The sequence below is a fragment of the Cuculus canorus genome, chromosome 17, assembly GCF_017976375.1.
Source record: "Cuculus canorus isolate bCucCan1 chromosome 17, bCucCan1.pri, whole genome shotgun sequence".
NCBI classification, from domain to species: Eukaryota; Metazoa; Chordata; class Aves; order Cuculiformes; family Cuculidae; genus Cuculus; species Cuculus canorus.
Window position 1 is genome coordinate 12704138 of NC_071417.1, and position 23986 is coordinate 12728123.

Sequence of the window (23986 nt, forward strand, 5' to 3'; positions counted from 1 at the left end):
AACCCTCCCCTGGCATCTTCCTGACATTCCCTCAGGTCCAGAGAGGAGAGCTCAGCACCTGCTCCTCCTCCTCCCCATGTGAGGAAGCTGCAGAGTGTGATGATGTCTCCCCTCAGTCTCCTCTTCTCCAGGCTGAACAGACTCAGGGGATTCAGCCATTTCTCCCACTCCTAACCTCTACGCCCTTGAGCCAACTCCGTGCCCTCCTCTGGACACTCTCCAGCACCTTTAGATCCTTTTTATTCTGTGGCCCCAGAACTGCCCCCAGTGCTCAAGGTGGGGCGGCCCCAGTGCAGAGCAGAGCGGGACAATCCACTCCCTCACCCGGCTGGCGATGCCGTGCTGGATGGAGACAAATCTACTGTAGCCTTTCAACACTTAAAGGGAGCTTATAAGAAAGATAGGGAAAAGCTTTTTAGCAGGGACTGTAGCAATAGGATAAGTCGTGGTGGTTATAAACTAAGAGAGGAGAAGCATAGAGTGGACCTTAGGAAGAAATGTTTTCCTGTGAGAGTGGGGAGGCACTGGCCCGGGTTGCCCAGAGAAGTGGTGGCTGCCCCGTCCTAGAGGTGTCAGGTTAGGAATAAAAAAAAAAAAACAAATCACAGAATGGTTTGGGTTGGAAAAGACCTTAAAGCCCATCCAGTCCCGCCCCCTGTGATGAGCGGGGACACCTCCCACTGGATCAGGTTCCTCCAAGCCTCATCCAGCCTGGCCCTGAATGCCTCTAGGGATGGGGCAGCTCTGGGCAACCTGTTCCAGGGCCACCCTTCCATCACGGCAAAACATTTCTCCCTAAGATCTCATCTCGATCTCCCCTCTTGCAGCTTCAAACCCTTCCCCTCATCCTATCCCTGCACTCCCGGATCAAGAGCCCCTCCCCACCTTTCCTAGAAACCCTTTCAGTACTGGAAGCTGCTCTAAGGCCTCCTCAGAGCCTTCTCTTCTCCAGGCTGAACAACCCCAACTCTCCGAGCCTGTCTTCACAGGTTGGATGGAGCTTTGAGCCCTCCCAGTGGGAGGTGTCCCTCCCCCCATGGCACAGGGGGTTGGAACTGGATGGACTTTGGGAACCCATTCCAACCCAAATCCTTCTGTGATTCTATAAAGGACATCGGGGGGGGGAGGGAAGGTTGGTTTGGAGATTTAAAACCACAACCTATTAAGCAGCTGAGGTTCCAAACCAGGTGGGAGGGACCCCTCGGCACGGGCCCCGCTCCCCCATCCCTACCAGGTCTCGGATGAGCAGCCCCAGCAGATCGTCGCCGCCGTCCCCCGGGGCCGGGCCGGGGGTGCCGTGCCCGCCCATCGCCTCTCCGCGCCGCCGCTTCGCTCCTCCCGCCGCCTCCTCCCGCCGGCGGCGCCGCCACCACTGCTGCGGAGCGGCCGAGCCCTCGGCCATGGCGGCGCCCCGGAAACCGCGCCTTCCGCCGCCACGGCGGTCCGCCCAGAAAAGGGTCCGCCGACGAAAGGGTCCGCCGAGAAAAGAGTTCGTGGAGAAAAGGATGCTCGGCCAAAAGGTTCCTTAGAAAAAAGGTTCCGCGGCCAAAGGTTCCCTCGGCGGGGAGGCCGGGGGAAGCCGACAGGGGTCCTGGAGCGAGGGCAGAGTCCAATCCGGGCCTGGAGGTCCAACCCTGAGCCTCTCCAGCGCCTCCCCTCCAGGGCCACCCATGGACCCAGAGGGGAAAGGGGTCCCACCTGGGGACTCCCTGCTCCCTCGCTCCAGGGCAGAGAGAATCCCACCGTGAGCTCTGCTGCACAGCCCTCAGCTGCCTCTCTGCAGGGCGCCCTTGGCCCCGCGGGGAAAGGATGGCAGGGTGAGGGCTGCATCCCACCCCAGGGCTTGGGGGCCCTCAGTTCCCCCCCCAGAGCTGCCCACGGCCTGGGGACGGACAGTGGGGCGAGGACAGGGGCCCACCCGCTGGGGACCGCCAGTGCCTCTCCACCAGGGCCACCCATGGCCCCATGGCGACAGACCAGTTATCCGCCCCTGCTGATACAGGACGTAGTTACTGCTACAAAAAAAATGTGGAATATTTTTTAAGTTAAAGTTTCATATAAGTAATTGTGTTCTTTGAAAGTTAGATGTCCCACTGATAACATGTTTTCTATCAAGCAGTGTTCTTCCACATACTGTTCATTCTTTGAAGATGATAACATCTTGTGTTCGGTATGGTCTGTGCTGAACAGATCTCTCTTTTTCTGTAATCACCCCTGTTTGCTGTCTTTCCCCGTCTCAAATGAAAGGTCAGACAGACCTGTCTCCAAAGCTCCAAGTCAGCAATAGATTTGACTGTTGTGAAGTTCATAATAACATTAAAATTAGTCCTTGGAAAATAACACAATATGCACGTTATTTCTGGGAAAATTTATACATATGCATCTAAGCGGCCAGGATCCCATCCAGGGTCTGGGAATCCCACCCTGGGACTGGGGAGCCCTCTCCTTCCAGGGCCATTCGTGGGCCCCATGGGGAAAGAGCCGCTCCCAGAGAGGCAGAGAGACGGCACGAAGTGGCCACTGTCCCCAAGCTGATGCAGAAGCATGCTGCCTCGCCAACAGGTAACCGGCACAGGCTGATCCGTTCCTTCCACAACCTGCAAGCAGGGAGACTCCCGACCCATACCATCCCCATCACACCTCCTGCGGAAGGTGGACTGCACTGCTCAGTGCGCCCTGAGCCACGGCCAACACCTCCCTGGGAGCTGCTGCTTCCACGGCGCTTTGGGGAGGAGATGACATTTGCTCCACACCTGCCAGTATCAACCAAGCTTGGTGCTTAAAGGCTGTGTTTCAACTGGTGGCCAAACCCAACTGTTGGCTAAACCCAATTGATGGGCAAAACCACTGATGGCTTTTCCAAACAATGGCTAAACCCGGCCGATGGCTTAACCCACCGATGGCTAATCCAACCATTGACTAATCCAAACAATGGCTAACCCAAATTATGGCTAAACCCAACTGATGACTGACCCAAATGATGGTTAACCCTATGCTGAAACATGACCATGAGACCAGTATTCCTTCAGCCAGTCTGGCTGTGCAGAGGAGAGGAAAGGCTGCGAGTATTCAAGTCTTCAACATAACTTTCATGGAAAATAAGCCAGGTAAGCGATATTTGTTCACTTTTAAGGCAAAGAGCGAGTGAACATGCTAAAACGTGTGGCCCTTGGTCTTGGCAGTGAACCTCCACCCTCACATTCAGCATCCTCAGTGGCCACTTGCTACTCTTCTCCTTTGTGGTTTACAAAACCCAACTTAATGAACACAAAGATACACTTTGGAGTCCAAGAAAAACCTAAACCTACAAGAGAAATTATGTAGAACCCCCACAAAAGGTTTGTTTTCCCCACGAAACAATCATTTGGATTGAGTGGTGAGCCCTGCAAACGGAGCTGCCCTTGGAGCAGGACATGGGGCTGCCCCATGGAAGGCAGACGGGTTGGGAAGAGGGCGAGCCCCAAGCAGGTCTGCTCAGAGCCCTCTGTGATACCAGGGTGATCTGCTAAGGGGTGGCAGCAGCCTCCCTGGCAGGCAGGAGGCACACCGGGCAGTTTGGGGTGATTCCTGCCCCACAGGGAGCTGCAGGGAGGCCCTGCTGCTGTCTCCAGGGCTGATGTGGGATGGGGAGTCCCGCCCAGGGGTCCCAGCCCTGCTCCTGCACACTGACAGCTGTGGAAGGTCCGCATCCACCTGGAGGGTGGCAGGGATGCTGTGCGCTCCTCCTTCGGCCACCTGAAATGTGAGCTGAATCTGTAATGCTCTGGGTGATGAAATCCCCTCCAACTCCATGTAATCACGTCACTGTCCCCTCCATCCCCCAGCATTCCCTCCATCCCACACTGTGTCCCCCATCCCCACACTGACCCCCCCACCCTACTCTGTCCCCTGCAGCCCCACACTGTCCCCCATCCCCACACTATGCCCTCCATCCCACACTGTCCCCCCATCCCCACACAGTCCCACCAAACTCCCCCACCTCCCTCGATAACAAATGTCCCACCACACACCGTCCCCTCCATCTCCCCTTATCTCCTCCATCCCCCTTATCTCTTCCATCCCCCCTTATCTCCTCCAGCCCCTTACGGTGCTCTCCATCCCCACACATTCCTCTCATCCCACACTGTCCTCTCCATTCCCCATGTCCCCCCCCCACACTGCCCCCCAATGTCCCCTGCATTCCCCGCTGCGTCTCCCCCACCCCACACTCTCCCCCATCCCATTCTGTCCCCCTTCCCACAATGTCCCCTCACTCTACGCCCCCACTGTCACCTCCCTTACCCCCGTGTCTCCCCCTCCTACACTATCCCTCCATCCTCACAGTCCCCCTTCTTCTGCTTCCCCTCTCCCCCCATCCCACCCCCCACTATCCCCTCCATCCCTCCATGCCCCTCTCATCCCACTCTGTCCCCCTCCCACTCCATTCCCCCCCACTCCCCACTCTGCTCCTTCACTCTATCTCCCCTCCCCACTGTTCCCCTCCCTCTCTGCCCCCGCAATGTCCCCATTCCACCCCTTCCCCTCCAATCCCCACTCCCACTCTCCACTCTACGCCCCCGTCCTCCTCCCATTCTGTCCCCCCACTCTGCCCCCATCCCACTCTATCTCCCTCCCACCCCGTCCCCTCCATTCCCTCTCCCACTCTCTGCCCCATCGCCCCCGCACTCTGTCCTTATCTCACCCCACCCCGTCCTCTCCATTCCCCACTCCCACTGTCCCCCTCCCCTTCTGCTCCCCCCACTCTGCCCCTCATCCCATCCCACCCTCCCATTCTGCCCCATCCCACTCTCTGCCCCCTCCCACTCTCCCCATTCCCCCCTACTCTGTTCCCCTCCCACTCTCTCCCCACTCTCCCCCTCCCACACCCCATCCCCTCCATTTCCCCCTCCTACTCTGCCCCTCCCACTCCGCACCCCCTCCCACGCCCCATTCCCCCCTCCCACTCTGTTCCCCCATCCCACTCTCTGCCCCCTCCGACCCCCCGTCCCCCACTACCCACTCTGCCCCCTATCCCACTCTACCTCTCCCGCTCTACCCCTCCCACTCTGCCCCATTCCCCCATCCCACTCTGCACCCTCTCCCACCTCCCGCCCCCCATTCCCCCATCCCTCTGCCCCTCCCTCTCCCCCTCTGCCCCCATCCCACCCTACTCCTCCTACTGTCCCCCTCCTACTCTCCCCCTCCCACCCCCGTCCCCCATTCCCCCCTCCCTCTCTGCCCCCATCCCACTCTCTGCCCCCTCCGACCCCTCGTCCCCCTCCCTCCCACTGTACCCCCCCTCCCTCTCTGCCCCTATCCCACCCTACTCCTCCTACTCTGTCCCCCTCCTACTCTCCCCCTCCCACCCCTCGTCCCCCATTCCCCCCTCCCACTCTGCCCCCATCCCACTCTTTGCCCCCTCCCACTCTGTTCCCCCATCCCACTCTCTGCCCCCTCCCACTCCCCCCATCCCACCGTCCCCCTCCCACTCTGCCCCCCCTCTCACTCTCAGCCCCCCCCCCGCCCCCCATCCCCCCCTCCTCCCCCCGCCCCCCTCCCCGCTCGCCCAGCGCCGCCCCGCGGGGATGATGTAAGGCCGGCGCGGCTCTCCCCGCACTCGCTCCGCTCTCCGCCGGCTCAGCCATGTGCCCGTGCTCGCAGCGCGGCCGCCCCGCGCCCTGCCCGCGCAGCCCCGGCCGCGCCTCGCGGCCCCCGGCCGCCGCCCGCCTGCTGGCCGCCCGCCTGCGCCGCCTGGGCGATGAGCTGGAGCTGCGAGCGGCGCGCCGCAAGCCCCGGGGCCGCGGAGCCGCCCGCCGCCTGGCCGCGCTCTGCCTGCTTTGCGCCATCGCGCCCGCGGCCGCGCTGGCCTGGCTGAGCCGCGCCGGCGGCCCCTAGGACGGACGGCGGCACGGAGCGGCGAGCGGGCGGCGAGCGCAACAGGTCTGCTCCGCGCCGGAGGGGAGCGCCGAGGGGGGTTGGGGGGGCGGTGGTGCCTCCAGCACGGCTGGGCCGGATTGGGGTCCCGGTAGGGTCCGGCTGAGTCCAGCCTGGATGAGTCCTATGGGGGGTCCCGCGTGGGTCCGGCTGAGTCCAGCCTGGATGGGGCGGGGGAGCCCGGCTGGATCCCAGCTGGGTCAAGCAGGGTCGGGCTGGGGGTCCCGGCAGGCTCCGGGGGGTCCCGGTAGGCTCCGGTGGGGCGGGGGTCCCGGCAGGGTCCGGGGGGGGCCCAGGGGGTCCGTGGGGGTCCGTGGGGGGTCCCGGCGGGGGCGGCGCTGTCCGCGGTACCGCTCTCCTCGCCGGGCGCGGGGAGCCCCGGGCTGCGGGTCCGGCACTGCCAGAGCGCACCGACCCGTCCCCTCCTTCACCTTTTCCTTCTCCCTCGCCGTCCGTCTCTCCTCTCCGTCTTTTCCTTCTCTCTCTCTCTTCTCCCTCTCCCGGGACCCCCCAAACACCCCTTTCCCCAAACTTCCCCAGCTCCGCGCCCGGTGCCTCCTCTCCCTGTGCCCTCCCAGGGCGGTTCCAGCTCGGGGTCCCCTCTCGCTGAGCCGGTGGCCCCAGCGGCGGTGGCTCAGGGCAGCTCGGGGGGATCGGAGCAGGTCCCACGTCACCCCGACTGCCAGGATGTAGGATGGTGGCAGCATCCCGCTGCAGCCGTGCCTGCCAAAGCCTCCGTCCCCCTTGCCAGTGGAGGAACTTCCCCTGTGTCCTGTCATCCCCCAGACCTCGCTGCGGTCCTGGCAGGGTGGGATGTCACCACAGGACAGTCCAGGACTTTGGCTGGCTGTACCTGGCTCTGTGTTTGGATAATGCGTTGCCCAGGGCTCAGGATTTCCCCACAGGGGTCCCGAGCTACCAACCGGGGAAAAGTGTCCCAAGTCTAGTTATCCCTGGTTCCCAGAGCCCCACCTGCTCTCCACTGAGCAAACCAGCAGCAGGGAAGCGGGACATTCGTGGTCCTGTAATCCTCAGTTGCTTTTCTGGTGACACCTCCTGGTCTGGCGAGGACAGCTTTGCATCCTCAGTCTGGGAAGCACCAGGGATCTCACAGGGATCAAGGCTGAGGGAGGAAAGATGCTCAGAGACTTCTTAAGGGGACGTAATTGTCCCAAGTACCTTCAAATGTAAGGCTTCAGCTTAGGGCAGTATCTGAGTATACAGGGGGTCACCTCAGGGGGTTTGAGTGCTCTTTGGGACATGAATTGCTACACACAGATTTGAGGAGCAAGGGCTGCTGTTTTGGGTGCTTTAAATTCCATCTATGAGTGCCTCCAGTGCCTGTTGATGGTCAGGAGAGACCTTACATGCACGTCTGCCTATCAGCGTGCACTCATTTCCCACCAGCTCAGTAGGGTTTGGACAAGAGCATAAAATCAGTTGAGAAATGCCACCAGTGCTGTGGCTGCGCTCTGACTATTTTGGCTTGAGTGGGCTGTTTGCAACTCTTGGGCCAGATCTTGGCTGTCAAGAATAAGTCTTAGACTGAAAAATGTCTTGCATGCTTTTTATGAGCACGAAATACCTTAGTGTGGGAGGAAAGCATGGTTATCGAGAGTTTAAAAATAAGGTTTTCCAGCAGGTATGTGTGCAGCGAGGGGGCATCGTGTTGTCTGTCAGAGGCACATCTGCTGCCTCTGTTAGCTGGGCACCTTTGGAAAGCTCTCACTGAAACCAAAATCCAGAACAGAACTGTTCTTTCATGAATCAAAGCCTCAGGTTCTACAGAACTGCCCAGGATGGGGTCTGCAGAGCTGTGCCCAGCAGAGCCCTCAGAGGGGCAGTGTCAGCGGTGTGGGCAGTGGTCAGAGATGTGGGACGGGGGTCGGGAGCAGAGCCTGGAGATCTGCTTTGCCTTCCCAGCAGTTTGTGGCACATTTGGTTCTGGTGTTTGGAAGCAAATCCACCCGTTGGACTTGCTTGCCTGCTCAGCAAGTTGAAATCCGAGGAGGACTCCTCAGATCATCTCCCTCCAGTCATCTCCCTCATCTATCCCTTATCAAGTGTCTCAAGTGTCCATTTCTTTCTGACAAGCTGGCGAATTCCCTCTCTGCACAGTCTGGGACTTGGTCCCGTGTCCAGGAGGTGACAGGTGAGAAAGATGAGCAGGGAGAGCTTGTTTGCTGGCTCTGTGCAGACGCAGCCCAGGCTCCCTGGCAATCCCACAAGGCCAAACCTGTTTGAATTATCAGTTTTTGTGAGGGGTGGCATACCTTTTGTTAGGCAGATAGTATTTCTTTTCCCCCCCCAGTCTCTGCTGCTTTTGCCTCTGTGGAGCCCTCACCTTCATTCTGGCTTTCTGCACTTCAGGCCCAGCAATAACCAGTTGCTTATAAATTGCTTTGATAAAGACACTACAGAAAAGCAAAGCATTATCCTCGACACAACCGAGCTCCTTCAGCAGTCCTTCCTCGCAGCTTCAAAGGCTGCCACAGACAGGACGTGCTGAGCTGCCTCCAAATGCTCTGGGGCTTCGTGGACACAAATATAAATGTAAGCCTGTGGAAAAAAAAAAAAAAGAAGATCCTTACGTGTGCTGTGAAGCAGTTTCAGGGATAGATGTGGGAGAATAACAAGCTGGTAACGCTCTCCTGGTCGCCTCTGTGTGCAGCAGACTGACCTGCCCGGCTCCCTGCAGGCTTCTAAGGCACAGCGACCAAGCTGCGGGTGAAAATACAGTGCAAATACAGTGAATTATTAAATATATCATCTACACCTCGGGTTTCAGGGTTAGTTTTGCTATTAAGAATCTTTTCTGTTCTCCCTGGGTAGTATTTTGCTCACACCAGTGGCAGTACCTGATTATCTGCAGGATCTCGGAGCCCGAGTGAGTGCAGTGAGCTGGGTTCGAGAAGCAGTAAGGCAGCAGTGGTTTATTAACTCAGCGGAGTATTTCTGAGCAAAATATGTGTTTTTCTGCTGTCCTCTGAGACAGAGACACTCTGTGGTGATAATAACACCCTTCTGCAACAAGATGGGCAGTCCAGGTACCTGTGATCTTGGGATTTCATGGAACAGCTCAGGAAAGGAGAGTAACTTGTACACTTAATGTGCTGCAAAGTCAGCATTTGTCTTGTGATCTGGTGGTTGCAGAAGGAACAGGGAAATTAGAGGAAAAGGCCGTTTTCGGCTTGGCTTAGTACTGGAGTTCCTCTCCTGCTTTTTCAAGTGGTAACTGTGTTTTGTGTTGGCTGCCGTGAGCGTAGCTGCTGTCTCTGAGGGAGAAGGTTGGGAGTTGTTCCCTCAGGTCCTTGTGGCTACACAACAGCGCAGCTCAGGGAATAATCCTGTGCAGCAGGGAACATCTCCTGCTCTCACGGCCCCCAGGTGATGCCGCTGAAAGCAGGATTAGGGCCGCCACACACCCTAATCTTGTGCCTGTGGACCGTGCTTGAGATTTGGGGATGAATGCTTTGCAAATGGCAGTTTTATAATATATAATCTGACATCACCTTGAAACACCCAGCCAGGGCATGAAGTGTAGTTGTCATGTGCCAGTTTGGCATACAATGCCCCTTGTATTTCGCTCTATTAGTTCAGAAGTGGCAGTATATTAAAATCAAACCCTACTTTTCCCTGCCAGCCTCACCAGCCTGGTTCTGTGCCCACTGTGTTGCCAGTAATTCCCCCCACTGTTTGCTGTGAGGTTCACGCAGAGCCACTCTGTCCAAAGTCTCAGTGCAGTTAATTATCTGCATTAAAATCGGGTTGATAAGATTTCTGGAGATGTCACACTGAGCTGCGCAGGAGTGCAAAGTAAATGAAGGACCAGAGGCAGTAGAGCTAGCGCAGGACTAAGCCGATGAGCTCAGCAGTGCGCTGCGGTCTTGCACGAGGGCAAACATTCAGCGTGTTGCACCCTGTACGCGTCCCTGGCACAAAGAGGCAAGTGCTGTTGTTTATCCTCCTGGATAACCAAGGAAGAAGGAGCTTGCTCTTCCTAGTGGCAAGCATCCTACTCAAAAATACCAATTGTCCCTACCACCCTCACTTCACAGTTAAATTGCTTGAGGAAAACTTCAACATTAATGATAAACAAGCAGCAAATAAAATAAACAGCAGTCCGGTCCTCGTTCCGCAGGTGGACTATGTCCAAGCAGGCCACTTCTTTGTAGAAGGATTGGAGCCCCAATGTGTTTCTTTACCCTATCTGAGTTCCTTCATCTCCCTGTGTTAAGATCTCTGGGACACACCATTCCTCCAAGTTCTTCCCGAGCTGTTCTGCTCCCCTGTCCTCTTAGCTCTCAACCCCCCTCCTAATTGTTTTTCAGTCTTCCAAGTTCCCCTTGGGTCTCCCACAGAGATGCTAATGAAGTGTGAGTGTACATGGATGCAGGCTGCTTGGGAATTTGACAGGGCTCTTGCCCAGCCCTTGTTTTCTCATTAACCTGCTGCTGTGTGATGAAGGAAGTGACAGTGTCTCGTTTTGTCCCTGCCTCAAGCTTTCCCTTAGCGATCCAAGCCCTTGAATACCTTTTTTTTTTTTTTCTTTAAATATATCAATAACTGTTATTTTGTTTAATAGGAGTGGAACATGTGCCACCCAAATTGCCTGGGTAACCAATTTATATCAAGAAGCTCCACGCTGACACGTTAGCCGTGAGCAAAACTCCTTTTGCCAGTTGCTTTAGGGGACGTGAGCTCTGATTCTCCTATGGCTTTATGCCAGTGGTACCCAAGCACGGCTTTGCGCCTTATCTCTGAATAAAGATTAGTCAAAGAAATGCTGAGACAAGGCTGGAGACCCCCTGCCTGAGTCATTTCATGCCCATCCTACTCAGCATGTTGGGGGAAAAGCAGCTTTCTCTTTCTGCTGAGAACCAGCTCAGCGAGCGGTGTGATCCAGCAAGGCTGGAGAGGTTAAAGTAACTGAGTGGTTGAGGTGCCCGTAGCTGTTAGGAGCGATGGGATGTGTCGAGGCTGGCTGAGATGGGTTTGCAAATACCAGCCGATGTGATTTATCATCTCACAACCTTATTGCTTAATAGGTGCAATGAATAAGAGCAACTTTCTGAGCAGAACCTGCACCTCCTTGAATGCCCAGGCAGAGGGGGATGCATCACCGAAAGCAGTGCTTGTTCCCAAGAACAACTTCAAAGCAAGTCATTCTTTAATTTATCATTGCAATCCATGTTTTCATATAGAACTCAGCTATAATTCCTTCTTTTTATAGGAGTTAATGAAAACTGTTCATAGTAGTGGACAAACCCCTCCTCCAAAGTGTCAACATTATGACACGTGAAATAAACCATGTTTCAGCAGCTGGGATAGGCTGGCGCTCTTTCCAGCTTACTCTCCACCCCAAATGGGATGAAGTTTGGCTTTCCTCAGCTTTTTTCAGACCCAAAACACCACATTTTGATCTATCTGCTGAGTACCTATTGTGGGAAATTTGGAGTAACTCCACTGGAGTCAATTGGGTTGCCCTGGATTTACAGTGCTGTAAATGAGATCAGAGTTTGGCTCAAAGTATATTCCATTAATGAGTCAGATACTGGCAATGAAGCCAGTATGCACCCAGAAATGGCTTTAACACAGCCTAGGATATTCAAAATTGTTTTATTGAGAGATGGGCTGAAGGCCAGGATTCTGGGGTTCTCTTTTATTCTTTCCATGAAATTCACCTTCGTGCACAAGGCTGGCGCGAGGCTGCTGCAAAGCTGAAGAGCCATTTAAGCTCTTAGAATAGGGCTTGGGAGATGCATCAACATTGTGCTGAGCTCTTTGTCTGCCCCAGAGCAGATTTATCACTTGGAGTTCAAGATGTTCTACGATTTATCAACTTTTACAGGGTTTTAAAGATTTTCTATACGTTAAGTGACACAGAGGAACAGTTTGTAAAATACAACGACAGCAGGGCTCATCTGTTGCAGCCGTAGGTGGCACGGCGGAACCCAGGTTCATAACTGGCATTTGGAAGTGCTACTGCAGGAGAAACAATAAATAAGACTTAAATGTGTTTGCTTTGGCGGAAATCCGTTAATCAACTCCTGATGTCTTTATTCCAATGTAACTTGACTAAATATCTCACCTCTTGGAGGGCAAAGGACTGCATTGCAGACTGTGCCTCCGTGTTGCCAGCCCTGTTTCTCAGCAGTTGGCACACAGCTCTGATTGTGCCCTGTTTTCCCCCAGCACGGTGACAGGCTGAGATGGGAAAACCTCTCCGTGAAGGGATCTTGTGGGAGAAGTGCAGGTGCCTGGAATATCCTCCTTGTGATGTTTCACAAGCCTAGAGCAAGCCATGGGGCTGTTTGTCTGTCTGTGCCATGGGGCTGGCTGGCTGTCCGTGCTCAGCATTGGCCTGAGCGTGATGCTGCGCGAGATCCCAGGAGCCTGCGGGGCTGCAGGAAGGGCTCTCTGTCCTGCGCAGGCAGGAGGCTGAACCGAGAGGCATTTCAAGCTCTGGGCTCCTCATTGCCAGTTGTTTATCGCTGCTCCATGCTCTGCGGGCTGTTTTTGTGCAGGCAGTGTTACCAAGTCCATGCTTACTCAAGTAGGAACACTTTTTCCATTGACTTCTGTCAAAAGAGCTGAGCAGCTCTGCAAAAATCTCTTAAAATATGTCCGTAATTGAGAGTGTGGGGATGTGAGGCGGTTTGTGTGGGTGCAGGCACAGAGCTGTAGGAGCTGTGTGGCCAGGTGGTAGCCTCGGTCACAGCAAGAGGAGTGACCCTGTGCTTCACCCTAGACGGTTCAGCCTGGCTTCAGTCCTTCGAGCTGTTTCCACTGTTGCTTCAGACGCTTCAAACTAGAGCAGACAACTGTAGACTGGGAAGGGGAGGTTGTGATGGCCACATCCTGTGCGCAGCAGCCGCTGGAGCATCTGACAGTAGCTGGGATGAAGCAGATATGGATTAATCTCATGAGGCTGAACCAGAGGTCTTCTAGCTTGCTCAGGGTCCATCGCAGCACCAGAATTTTCCCTCATTGGAGGTTTCAGTTCGTCTCCGAGGCAGTGCCAGGGAATCAGGATAACCTTCACGCTGGCATAGACAGGGCAGTGCTGCAGAAGGGAGAGAAGCGATTGTGGGTTTACATCAGAGTAACACCGATCAGAATCTGCCCCAAAGCTGTTTGCCAGCCCTAATTACACTCTGACTTCATAGCTGATGCAGTTGCACAGTCAGCTAGTCCCCCCTCCTTTCTCCCACCCGAATGAAATCACCTCATCCAGGAGGCCAGCAGAGATGTCTCCACTGAGGTTTCTGTAAGATCGCTCATTGTCACAGCCCCTGCAAGCCAGACAACACTGCCGGAAAGGTGGGACCTGCCCCTGCAACTGCTGGTGTCAACACACCTAGGGAAAACGCGGGAGATGGGAATTTCATCGGAGATGCCCCTTGGGCACCTCTCCTGCTAATTTGCACTTAGATAGGTGCCTTTCTCTGAGCACTTTATTAATTAAGGCTTGCAGTCCACCTATGAGGCAAATAAGTTATTACTGCCCTCATTTTAAGTGGTTTGCCCAAGGCCACAAATCTAATCAGAGGCAGAAACGGGAAGGAGCGAGTCCTTCCAGTCTCCTGTGATACTCAGTGCACCCCATTGCCTACCTGGAACAGAATTAGTGGCTTCCCTAGAAGTTAATGTTTTTGTTAGCGTGATGTAAATGAAGGTGGAGCACCCACAAGAACTAGTCTTGTGAAATGAGAGCTCGTCAGAAATCTGGCAGTAGCACGGGGATAAAGGTGTAATCTCTTGTGTTGAACCACAAAATCCGCATCCCCATAAATTATATCCCGCTTCTCGTCAGTAAATTGAGCGGGAGGGTTCAAGCATAAATTTAAAAGAAGTTTTTATTGTAACCAATGCATCAATATAATTAAACCCAAGCACAATTCTTTTGCTTTCTTAGGCTGGAGAAAACCCTGTGCCCTTGGAGAAAATCGTCTCCCCTTTTCCTACAGGGAATCCAGAGCCTGAGCAGCAGCTGTGAAGAGTGGAGATAAAGAAAGAAGTGGAAGATGTTGGAAGTGCTTTGGGCAACGTGAAGAAGGATTTACACGGAAGGAGCTGTTCAAGGGCCCAGCAGCAAACCAGAGACACATACATGCTTATATATAGAAGAATGTAAACCCTCCTGTATGCATACGTTAAAATGTGCATGCCTTGTTGAGAACGTAAGCAACATTCCTTGTAGATGATGGTGGTCTGAGCATTCATGCTCCTGCAGTCTGAGTCCAAACATTAGTGATGTCCTTGCTGTAACGCTAGCATTTTCTCCACTGCACCTCGTTTATGGCAACATAAACGTTCCTTTCAATGCAGCAGGGTGAAAATTAATGTGCACATCCAGAGTTAAGTAATATCTTGAGACCAAACTTGCTGCAAAATGGGCACGTCCAGGCCGCAGTGGTGAGGGAAGAGGTGCTTGGCAGCTCGGACAAGAGACAGTTTGTGTGTGTATATATTAAGCGCTATAGCACCAGGCGAGATAAGCTTTTCTTCTGACTTTAGTTTCTCTGGTGCTACATTTAATATTTGTCTGGGGCTAAATTGCCTCTCTGTGGTGCTACAGTTTCCCCAAGAGGATGTTCTGAAACATGGGACAAGGAGAAATCTATTTTGGTTATTGATATTTATACACAAGATAGCAAAAGTTACTACTTGTTGAGAAGGTGCTATTTTTTGTTTCTTTCTTTTTTTGATCTCTGCATAAATTAAAATAAATAATCTAGCCCAGAACTTTATAATAAACTAACTTTCTTTGGGGCAGTTCTTTTTCTTTTGATGGTTTGGAACTTGGGAAGCAGCATTCACTGAGGTGGTAAAGACACATCAGCTCTTTCCTTTGCAGTGTACGTGTCTGCTAGCACAGCATCTCCTCCAGCTCCAGAGCTGGGTGTTCTCTTGGATGGTGATTTAAGTAGTCTGGTGAACCAGGGAAGAGAACTATATCTAGGCTAATCAAAGGACTAAGGAATAACAAGAGAACTTGTCCTTAGAAGTCAAAGGGCTTTTTTCAGTCTAGTACTGAGCACTTTTGCACTTGCAGCCAAAACTACTTTGTCAGGTTCAGGATACCTTCCAGAGAATTGACCCTTCCCATGATGGCAGGGGGGATATTCAAAGGCATAAAAGAATGTTAAGAACCCAGTTTCCAAAGGTGGTTTGGCTCCTCGTCTTTTCAAAGTACTTGCCAACCCTCGCCCAGTCAAGGACCAAGCCAAGTGGCCACTGAGTCCCAGTCAGACCTTCCGTTTTTCACTGCTGCAGGAGAAATGTGTCTAAGTGATCTAAAAGCTAAATTCTCGCTTTATCAAATATTCACCCATGTGTTTTGGGCCCCTGCACACATATTCATGGGTGTTATTGATCCAAATCAATTCACAAACAGCAGAAAGAGCTGTGCTGGAAGAGCAAATTGTTCCTAACGAATAACCATGCCCCGCTGTATATTATGTGCAGTGTTGGGAGGGATCATGTAGCTAATTGTAGTTTGTCTATTGATAGAGTTTGAATGGTCTCAGAACCACAGGGACCGAAAAAAACCATTTTCCTACCATTTTTGGCCTGATGCTTAGTAATACTCAGCATCCTGTACTCCTTCCCAGCTCAGTCTCCTACAGAAGTAAGAATTGTGGCAAAAGGAGGAGCCTCAGCTGATTTCAGCAGTGGTGCAAGTGCTGGATTAGTGGCTGCTGAATCCGGGCATAGTCTTAAAAATACAACTTTCTGCACATCACTCAAACGAGGAAAGGAAATTGTGTGTATGGTGTCACACAAGACAAATTTGATCAGCAAATAATTGATTGGGAAGACTGGATGCATGACTTTGTGTGTGGGACGCTGTCTTCCCTCCACCCTGTGTGCATTCCCCACCTACGCAGAGGCAGCCTTGTGACAACATAGGAGCTGCCTTACATTTCTCGGTGCAAGAGAGAGAGGGCTCTCTCTCGCACATTTCTCACCTCTTACAATTATTAGCTCCTGAGTTCTGAATGTTTAATTAACTTCTCACCTGGAATATGCATTATTCCATTTTTCCTTGCATCTGCTGTGCATACAGTCTGCATTGCCATGGGTTTTCCTGCCATCCCACTGTGTCAGTAGCCTTGAGACTTCTTGTGGCATCTTTGCCAAACAGGCAATTCCCTGAAACATTACAGTACAGCAAAGGAAAAGGAAAGTTTTGTTCATTCCATGGTGTCCCCACCTTGGGAAAGCCCCTCGATCCAGTGATTAACCTGGGTAGCAAAGTGACTGGCTCATCTCCCTCAGTACTAACCCACTGTGGACAGGCGTTTCTGTAAAATCCCAAACCCTGCAACTGCCAGGGATCAGTCTCCTCCTCGGCGGTTCCCAACATTCAGCACAAACATTAGCAGACACGTGCTGCTGTTGTTATTCCCATGAAACAACAACCAAATCTACAGTGCTTCCCAAGTGCAAACCAGAGCAGGGCCAGTACCCCTAATCCTGCTCCGATCCTGATTTACTTTACTTTTTTTGTTCTGATTTGGATGTTTAGTGTGAACCAAGGGTTGAGTTTTGGAGACTTTCATCTATTAGTTGCTGGGTTGAGCAAGTTTTGCTAGCGAGACAGCTTCCCAGCACTTTATAGCCAGCATTCATTGTACATAAACCAAATTACTAGAGGGTATGTATTTGTCAAAGCCTTACATTTTCTGGTATAATTGCTATTGAATGCCTCCATTTTTTTGACAAGGGGTGTTTTTATCCTTTTTAAAGTATCTGATTTTACCCTGGTTGAGATTTGTATTGGAAAAGAAAGCATGCTGTGTACTCCCCTAGTGCTGTTCTTACTGTATTGCAGCAGCTGTGTGAGGTGGTGGGGTTCTGTACTGTACTGATGGGTAGGAAACCAGCACAGTTCCTCTCTGCCGCTCCTCTTTTGTTTGTTTTTTTTTTTTACAGCAGCCCAGAAGTCATTGATTTTGATTAGCTTCACAGTTGCGCCTCCGTGAAGACTGGGGAGTGCTCTCTAAATGATAAAAGAAAGACCTCATCTTAGGTTTCAGCAGACGGTGTGTGTGCAAGCCAGAGGAGGAGGCTATGAGATCATAGTCTATAGAACGCCGCATAATGCGGCTGTGAGGAAAGTCTTTATTAATTTTTAAAGCAGCACTCCACCAAGATAGCTCCCATCACATGTTAGAACTCTGTATTTCAAGTTAAAAATGCAGCCTAGTGTGGACTACTAATCAGCTCCTCTCCCCCTGCCTGTTAAAATAAATCCTTTGGTCAAATTAATTCTGCGATAGCACTGCTGCCTGTTTGCAGACAGCTGGGTTACACCCAGGACAGAATTTAGCCCATTAATTCCAGATTCCTTCCTCTTCTCTCATAGAATTATTTCCAGTAGGTAAAATATTATGGAATGGGACCAGGCTTCTTGTTGTACACTTTCATGTGCCCAGGAGAGGCATCATCCAATAAGAACATAGAGCAAGCCACCAAAATCAATGAGTTGTCAGTGATGAGGAATGTGAAACCCATCATACTGCTGGGTTAGAGCACGTAGGCATGCAGAAATTACCCTAATTTAGCTAAGCCCATTACTGAAGCAATTTACTTAGATCAGAAACACTTTGTAAATCAGTTTAATCTGATTTATGCATTTGCCTTGTTTCTACAGCACCCTGGAATTATAAGTGTCTAAACTCCGCTGCAAAAGCAGCAGCAGCGCCTTCTGATGAAGCAGATTACCAACAGGTTCAGTTAAACCGGTGCAGTTTCTATGTTCGCATGCGCCTTGGAATCAGGCACTTTTCCCCCCTGCCTCATGCGATGAAACAATTTGGTTAAATAAATGCTGTTCTTGCTGTCGTCCTCGTAGGCTGAGCAGGCAGAGGACAGTCTCACTTGGGAGTGGCTGAAGGAGATCTTTCCCTGCTGACAAACTGCACTATCACCTACAAAATGGTTCATGGTGAGGATAGCACAGGATAGATACCTTAAAAATGTCGTTTTCCTACAAATTGTTTTAAGACATCGGTCCATGATCCTGACAGAAGTCTGACTTAGATATAACAAACTACCTGTGGCTCCAAGTTAAATCCTGGACCCATGCATTTGTCCATGCCAGAACCTCCTGGCTATATTCTACCTCCACAACAGGTGAACAATATCTTCACAACTTTTCTTAGAGCAAATCTGCTTACAGAAAATTTGATTTTGAATCCCTGCTTCAAAATCAGCCCCGTGCTTGTACAAGACTGTGCAAGGCACTGCTTGCCGTATGGCAAGCTAATCTTGTTCATCTCTCTTAGTACAAAAGGTTAGGAGACCCCGGCCATCTTAATTCAAAATCCAAAACTAAATAAGTTGGGAGTTGACCTTCCTTAGGAAAACACCAGTGTACCAGTTAGTCTGAATGGAGGAGAGGAATCCTCACGTGCTGCTCCTACCTTGGTCTCCTAATTCTGTCCTGGTGTGAATGTGCCAGCTTTTTTTGTTCAAAAGGCTGTCTTTGCTCACAGTACAGGTATCTCCGTTGCATTCTGAGGCTTCTTCCCTCTGCCAATCCTCCTGGCTTGCATCACGTGCCATCTGCCTGGCACGGATCTCCATCAGCACACGCCCCGAACGCACTCCCCAACTCGGGTCTTCCAAACCACAGCTCTGCCCTCCGCAGCTGCGGGAAAAAGCTGACTGTTCCAGTCAAAGCTGCCGAACTTCCATTCCCCATCTGCAAGGGAAAGCAAAAACTACAAAGTACAAAACAGGTGACTATTTTTTTCTGAAAACATTTATTAGAAAACCAGATTAACTTTTCACGTAACTGCTCAGAATTCACTCTGCGTGGATACTCGAGTACCTGAATGTCCCAGGATTTTTAATACTTACAGAAAGTGACTTTGAAGCTTGACCAAAATTCACTGAAAGCATCTGGGTCTGGAACTGCCATTATTAGTTACATCCATTATTGGTTATATCCATTATTAGTTACAGATGACACCTACGTAGAGAGCAAAACCAACTACAATGGGATTTAATTTTCATGCTTATTCCCATCATAACCTTTCCAATTGCTTTTAAGACCACATTTTATCACAATAAAATTTTTTTCCATCATCTTTGGTCCTTAGGACATTTTCCAGTCTGCTCCCAAGTGCATGACTAACTGAATAAAGCAGAGGGAATGCAGTGAACACAGAATTCCTTTCACATTCCTGATTTAGTACTAGTTGGATATGAACTCTTGCAGAGTCACTGTGCAAGTTTCCACCCTCACCAAAGCAAGAGCAAAGCCTATGCTCACTGCTGATATGAGTTCATGAAGGCTCCTGTTTATGGTTGGATGTGGCTTCTCTCTTTTGTAAAAGGAATTTCATATGCTGAGACTCTTTGTACATATTTATAATGACTTTATTAAAAAAAAGAAAAATAACTGTTCAATGGCAAAAAAAAAGAGGCTCCTGTTTTTATTTCCTCTCTGAAATTGGAAAGAATAATTTCTTTCCACAATGTAACTGTTTTCCCATGGAAGTCAACAGAAGTTTCTCACCAATTTAAGTTTGCCCTGTGTGTTTTCTGGTCCAAATATCACGTTCTAAGAGAGTGTAGAATTGTCCTGCCTTACAAAACCATCACTGTCATGTAGCCGCGGAGGCAGGGTTTGACACACTGAGCAGCACAGAGCTGTCTCTGCCATCACGGCCAGGCCAGGCCAACACGGACCGAAGGACGTGGTTTTAATTTAACAGTGGCCAGTAGTGAACTCCTTATCTTAGAACCATAGAATGGTTTGGGTTGGAAGGGACCTTAAAGACCATCCGGTTCCAAACCCCCCTGCCACAGGGGGAGGAATTCTTGCAGGAATTAAGATGATTGTTATTATGCTTCCGGAGAATAAATATCCACAGCATTGAATTTCCCCCTCTGTTTAGCACTAACTGGTTTTAACAGAGCAGTGGAGGGTCCACTCAGATACAGAGTCTTCCATAACGAGGGTCTCACAAACAGATCGTCACTGAGGTATGTGAATAGCATGTCTCAAAGGTAACCCAGAAAACAACTTCCCTGGATGTCTGTAAAGACAAAGGAGAATTACCTGTGTGCAGGTGCCAGATACCACTGAAGCTCATCACCAGAGCACCAGACGTCCGTACCGCGGCCAGAATGCTGCCTTGGAATAGTGAGGGAAGGCAAAAATCAAGAAGCGATCACCGAGACGAAGCAAAAGAAAAAAAAAATCATTAGAAGTTCTTTAGAAAATTAGGACGCTGGTGCAGTGTTTTTTAACATGGGTACCTAAACCTCCCAAGGTAATGTCACAGTTCCACTGAGTGTAGTATGAAGTTCAACTGTGTGATCTTTATGAGTCCTTGGTGCGTAGCAAAATGTTTCAAGTGTACAACGATGACAACCTTCTCTTTCTTACACAGCCAACTGGGAAAATCACTCATTAAAGAAAAAAATTTAAAGAAAAAGGACCATAAGAATGGCAAAAAGTATTTCCCATACTTTCCTCCTGCCTGCCTCTCTTCCTTATCACCAAATGAAAGCCACACCTTTGAAACAGCACATCAAATGCTGCCTGCAGTGCAAGGCTCGTACAGACCTTTCCACACACTTCTCTAAATACATTTTCCAAGAATAAAAACAGAATTAGAAGTGGCTTTTCAAACATTTCGAAAGCGAATACCACCAACCCTTTAATTAATTGGCTCTGCACTGATAACTGATGCTGAAACCTTCCATAAATTGTCTGCCCACAGCATGAGACGTTTTCCTTTTTCCTGGGGAATATACCAGGCGACCGTACATAATAACATTTTATGCCCACTGAAAATCTTGCTTCCTTTCTTCCTGAACTCTCTCCCTCTACCCCCAAAAGGCTATTCCCATTGGAGATAGCCACTGGATTCCTTGGCTTGCTTCTCCACTTTCATAGGATCCATTTGACAAGAATCAAATCACTCTGTGTTGGAAAGTAAAGGTTTTCCTTCCCTACTTTCCTGTATCTCTCAAGCCAGATCCGGACTATCTTCCCTGCTCAGGCTCTGCCTCTCACCATTTCTCCTCTAGCCATACTGAACTATTACTTCCAACGAAACGTTGAGCCTTAATCCTGTTACCACTAGCTCCTGTTTGCTTTAATTCTTCTCCCTGTGGAGTTTCGCAGCAGGAAGGGAAGACGACAGTCAGTACATACACACAGGCTCATTTCCCTCAGGTACAGTTCTTCCTGATTATCCACTCAAGTGGGATTGTAACCTTACGGCCATTTCCATAGTAATGAGCATGGAAGATGCCACAATTGCCTAATGAGGCACTTTCTCTGGGCATGTAGCGAAAAGCAGAGGTTGTTTAGTGAAAGAGAAAGCTCCAGTGAACAAACAGTGACTCCATTTGCATGCAAGTGCCACCGCAGCGTCCTGAGCAGAGATGGAAATTGCAGCCATATAACATATGCTAATCCGCCTGCTAACAACACAAGGTGCCTCCTCCAAGAGCTTGTTCTGAAGCCGAGGTATTACAATCAAGTCTCCACCATCACAGGTGGATTATCCAGCTTGTGTATAAACCCAGATAGCTCCTAAAGCAAGGCAGCTACTTCTCTGTAATTCTGCCCTCAAGCCAGTCTTGCCAAGCCCAGTCTCTCCAGCAGGCCTGGTATCTTGATGCCCCAGCATTTCTGGCACCAACAGAGCTGTGTGAGCATATTTTTTCTGGTTTTGGATCCAGGTAGGTTCTGGATGCTGAGTGGCACTGGATGTGAAAGCAAGTAAAAGCCTTGCCTTAAGTGGCTGTGCTGAGGGGCACAGAATCATTAGGATGGTTTGGGTTGGAAGGGTCCTAAAAGATCAACCAGTTCCAGCCTCCTGCCCTGGGCAGGGACACCTCTCATTGGATCAGGGGCTTCAAGCCCCATCCAGCCTGGCCTTCAACACCTCCAGGGATGGGGCAGCCACCACTGTTCTGGGCAACCTGAGCCAGGGCCTCCCCACTCTCACAGCAAAACATTTCTTCCCAAGATCTCATCTCAGTCTCCCTTCTTCTAGCTGAAAACCGTTTCCCCTTGTCCCATCCCTGCACTCCCTGATCCATTAGCCCCTCCCCAGCTTTCCTGGAGCCCCTTTCAGTACTGGAAGCTGCTCCAAGGTCTCTTCAGAGACTAAATTGCAGATACACCTGAAATTGTGAGATGCTCCTGGTTAGGACTATAACTTTTCATCCATAAAAATCAAACTTGACTTTAATCTCTCCCTGCCTCTCACTGTTCTCTCCATATATTAGGAAACCAGAAAGCCTGATCACAAAAACTGAAGAGGAAAACCATTCCCAAGAAGTGCAAGTGTCGGTTCCAGCTTCAGTAGCATAGGCTTCCCAAGCTCCTTGAGATCTTATTTTGATCGCAGCATGTTCAGTTGGTGGAATCAATTGCAAAAACAGGGCTGCTGGGAAATGATGTTTCTCCAACCCCAAATAAACTTTGGGCATGTGGTTCTGAAGCCCTGATTTAGAAGAGATCATAAAGGTAATGCAACACCAACAACGTAATTCTATGAAGTTACAGATTCAGGCAAGCTAAGACCATTTAATGTGAAAAATCTCACCAGTGGTTTAAGACACAGGAAAACGGCTTTTTTTTTTTTACAGTATACCAGGTTACACACACGCAATTCACAGTACGTTCGCCTCATACAGGCAATATTTATCTGTAGTAAAAGGACACAAAAAAGGAAAACATCCCAGGCAGTTTATAAACATGGAAGTTCAAGAAGAAATCTTGGCTGTAGCTCAGCCATGGAGTTTGCCATAACATAAACCACATCTTTGTTGCCTTTGAGGATAAAGTTTTGGCTAGTAATAATTGTTCTGTTGGCTCCTGGAGAAACAGAGTGGGAAGGAAGACTAAGGCAACAAATCCACAGGCAACTAAAGAGGGGCATGGGATCACCAGGCTTTCCAGATTTTTCTTGTCTCAGCACATGTTATTCCATTGTTGGTATGTATTGGTTTTAATACACCTGGAAGTGAGCAGAGGTGGTGCCATCTTTCCAGCAACGCAGGGTTTCTACTGTGACAGAACGGCAAAGGGGACAGGTTTTCTCCCTGTCGAACCAGAGGCAGAGGCATTCTTCACAAAACACATGCTGTTGAGACAAAAGAGCATCGTCACAACAAGGGCAGGAGGTCCCATCTTGGCACCAAGTGTACACACTCAGTAGGACAGTGATGGGAGCAACGATTCTAGTTCAGGTGGACAGTGCAGCTGACAAGCAGTACTCACATGACATGAAAAACAAACCCCATTATCAGTACACCAGTTTGCCGAAGTTAATGACATAGTACTCTATTTCTTAATACAGCAATAGAAACATTAAAAAGGCCCAAGGTCTGGACTGCAATGCTTATCTTTTCCACCTCAGTGATCAGCCCCTAAAGAGCGACTCAGCTATCATGAATCACTGGGTATCCGGAAAAGGGCAACCAATAATCACCAGGATCTAGATCAAACCCCAGAAAATCATTTTAGAAGTACCTGGGCTAACTGTGCCTCTCCCAAACTGCAGTTGAACCTGACAGGGGAAGCTTGGGGTCTTACCTGGCACATGAGGATCAAAGGTTCCCTGAACTCTGCTTGGCAAATAGCACAGATGTCACCTGCCTCGCTGCACTGCTGGCTGGTAGCACGAACTCCATAGTTCTGTTAGGGAGAAGTGGAAAAAATCCCCGTGTCAAAGGGTTTGAAGAGAACCTGGTTTGTAGCTAAGCATAGCTAAACATAGACACTGTTTTTTACACTCATATTCCCTGCGTGCCCAGGCAAAGACACCGATGTTCTGTTACTGTGTGTGGAGAAGGGAGGTTTGGGCACCAGCACACAGAACACAGGGCTGGAGCTCTGTGTCCTCTGTTTTGTTTCCCCTCCGAGCTGGCTCCATCTTTTAGTGCCTTCACTTGTGGAGCAATGATAATGAAATTTAATGAGCTCAACAGGGAGCTGAAAGGATTAATTCAGCATCATTTGCAGAGGTGTTTAGATAGTGGGAGGTATTATTATTAGCAAGTTAGACAATAGAAGAAAGAATAACAG

The 23986-nt window shown here is 50.5% G+C and overlaps 2 protein-coding genes and 1 long non-coding RNA gene across 9 annotated transcripts in view; all 3 read right to left on the reverse strand.

Annotated features, from left to right (window-relative positions):
* FBXW8 (F-box and WD repeat domain containing 8) overlaps positions 1-1866 on the reverse strand; it is a 53732-nt gene extending 51866 nt beyond the window's left edge. Inside the window, exon 1 of the mRNA XM_009557376.2 lies at positions 1232-1866. Coding sequence (XP_009555671.2) covers positions 1232-1402 — 171 coding nt within the window. The 5' untranslated portion in view covers positions 1403-1866. The remainder of the gene's footprint in view (positions 1-1231) is intronic.
* Positions 1867-6893: 5027 nt separating this feature from the next.
* LOC128853879 (uncharacterized) lies at positions 6894-16873 on the reverse strand. 2 transcript variants are annotated; one of them, XR_008452694.1, is made up of 3 exons: positions 15938-16070; positions 12005-12979; positions 6894-8472 (listed from the first exon to the last, which is right to left on the reverse strand). It is a non-coding gene; the product is annotated as an uncharacterized LOC128853879 (long non-coding RNA). The 2 variants fall into 2 exon arrangements; XR_008452693.1 differs by lacking the exon at positions 6894-8472 and adding an exon at positions 16744-16873 and having other exon boundaries at positions 8653-12979; positions 15938-16071.
* Positions 16874-18470: 1597 nt separating this feature from the next.
* Positions 18471-23986, reverse strand: part of RNFT2 (ring finger protein, transmembrane 2) — a 31806-nt gene continuing 26290 nt past the window's right edge. For 3 of the 6 annotated variants that reach the window (XM_054082038.1, XM_054082037.1, XM_009557346.2), the window contains exons 10-12: positions 23495-23596; positions 19994-23042; positions 18471-18898 (exon numbers count right to left, since the gene is read on the reverse strand). In XM_054082038.1, coding sequence (XP_053938013.1) covers positions 22908-23042; positions 23495-23596 — 237 coding nt within the window. In that variant the 3' untranslated portion in view covers positions 18471-18898; positions 19994-22907. The remainder of the gene's footprint in view (positions 18899-19993; positions 23043-23494; positions 23597-23986) is intronic. The other 3 variants (XM_054082039.1, XM_054082036.1, XM_054082041.1) reach the window with 3 other exon arrangements.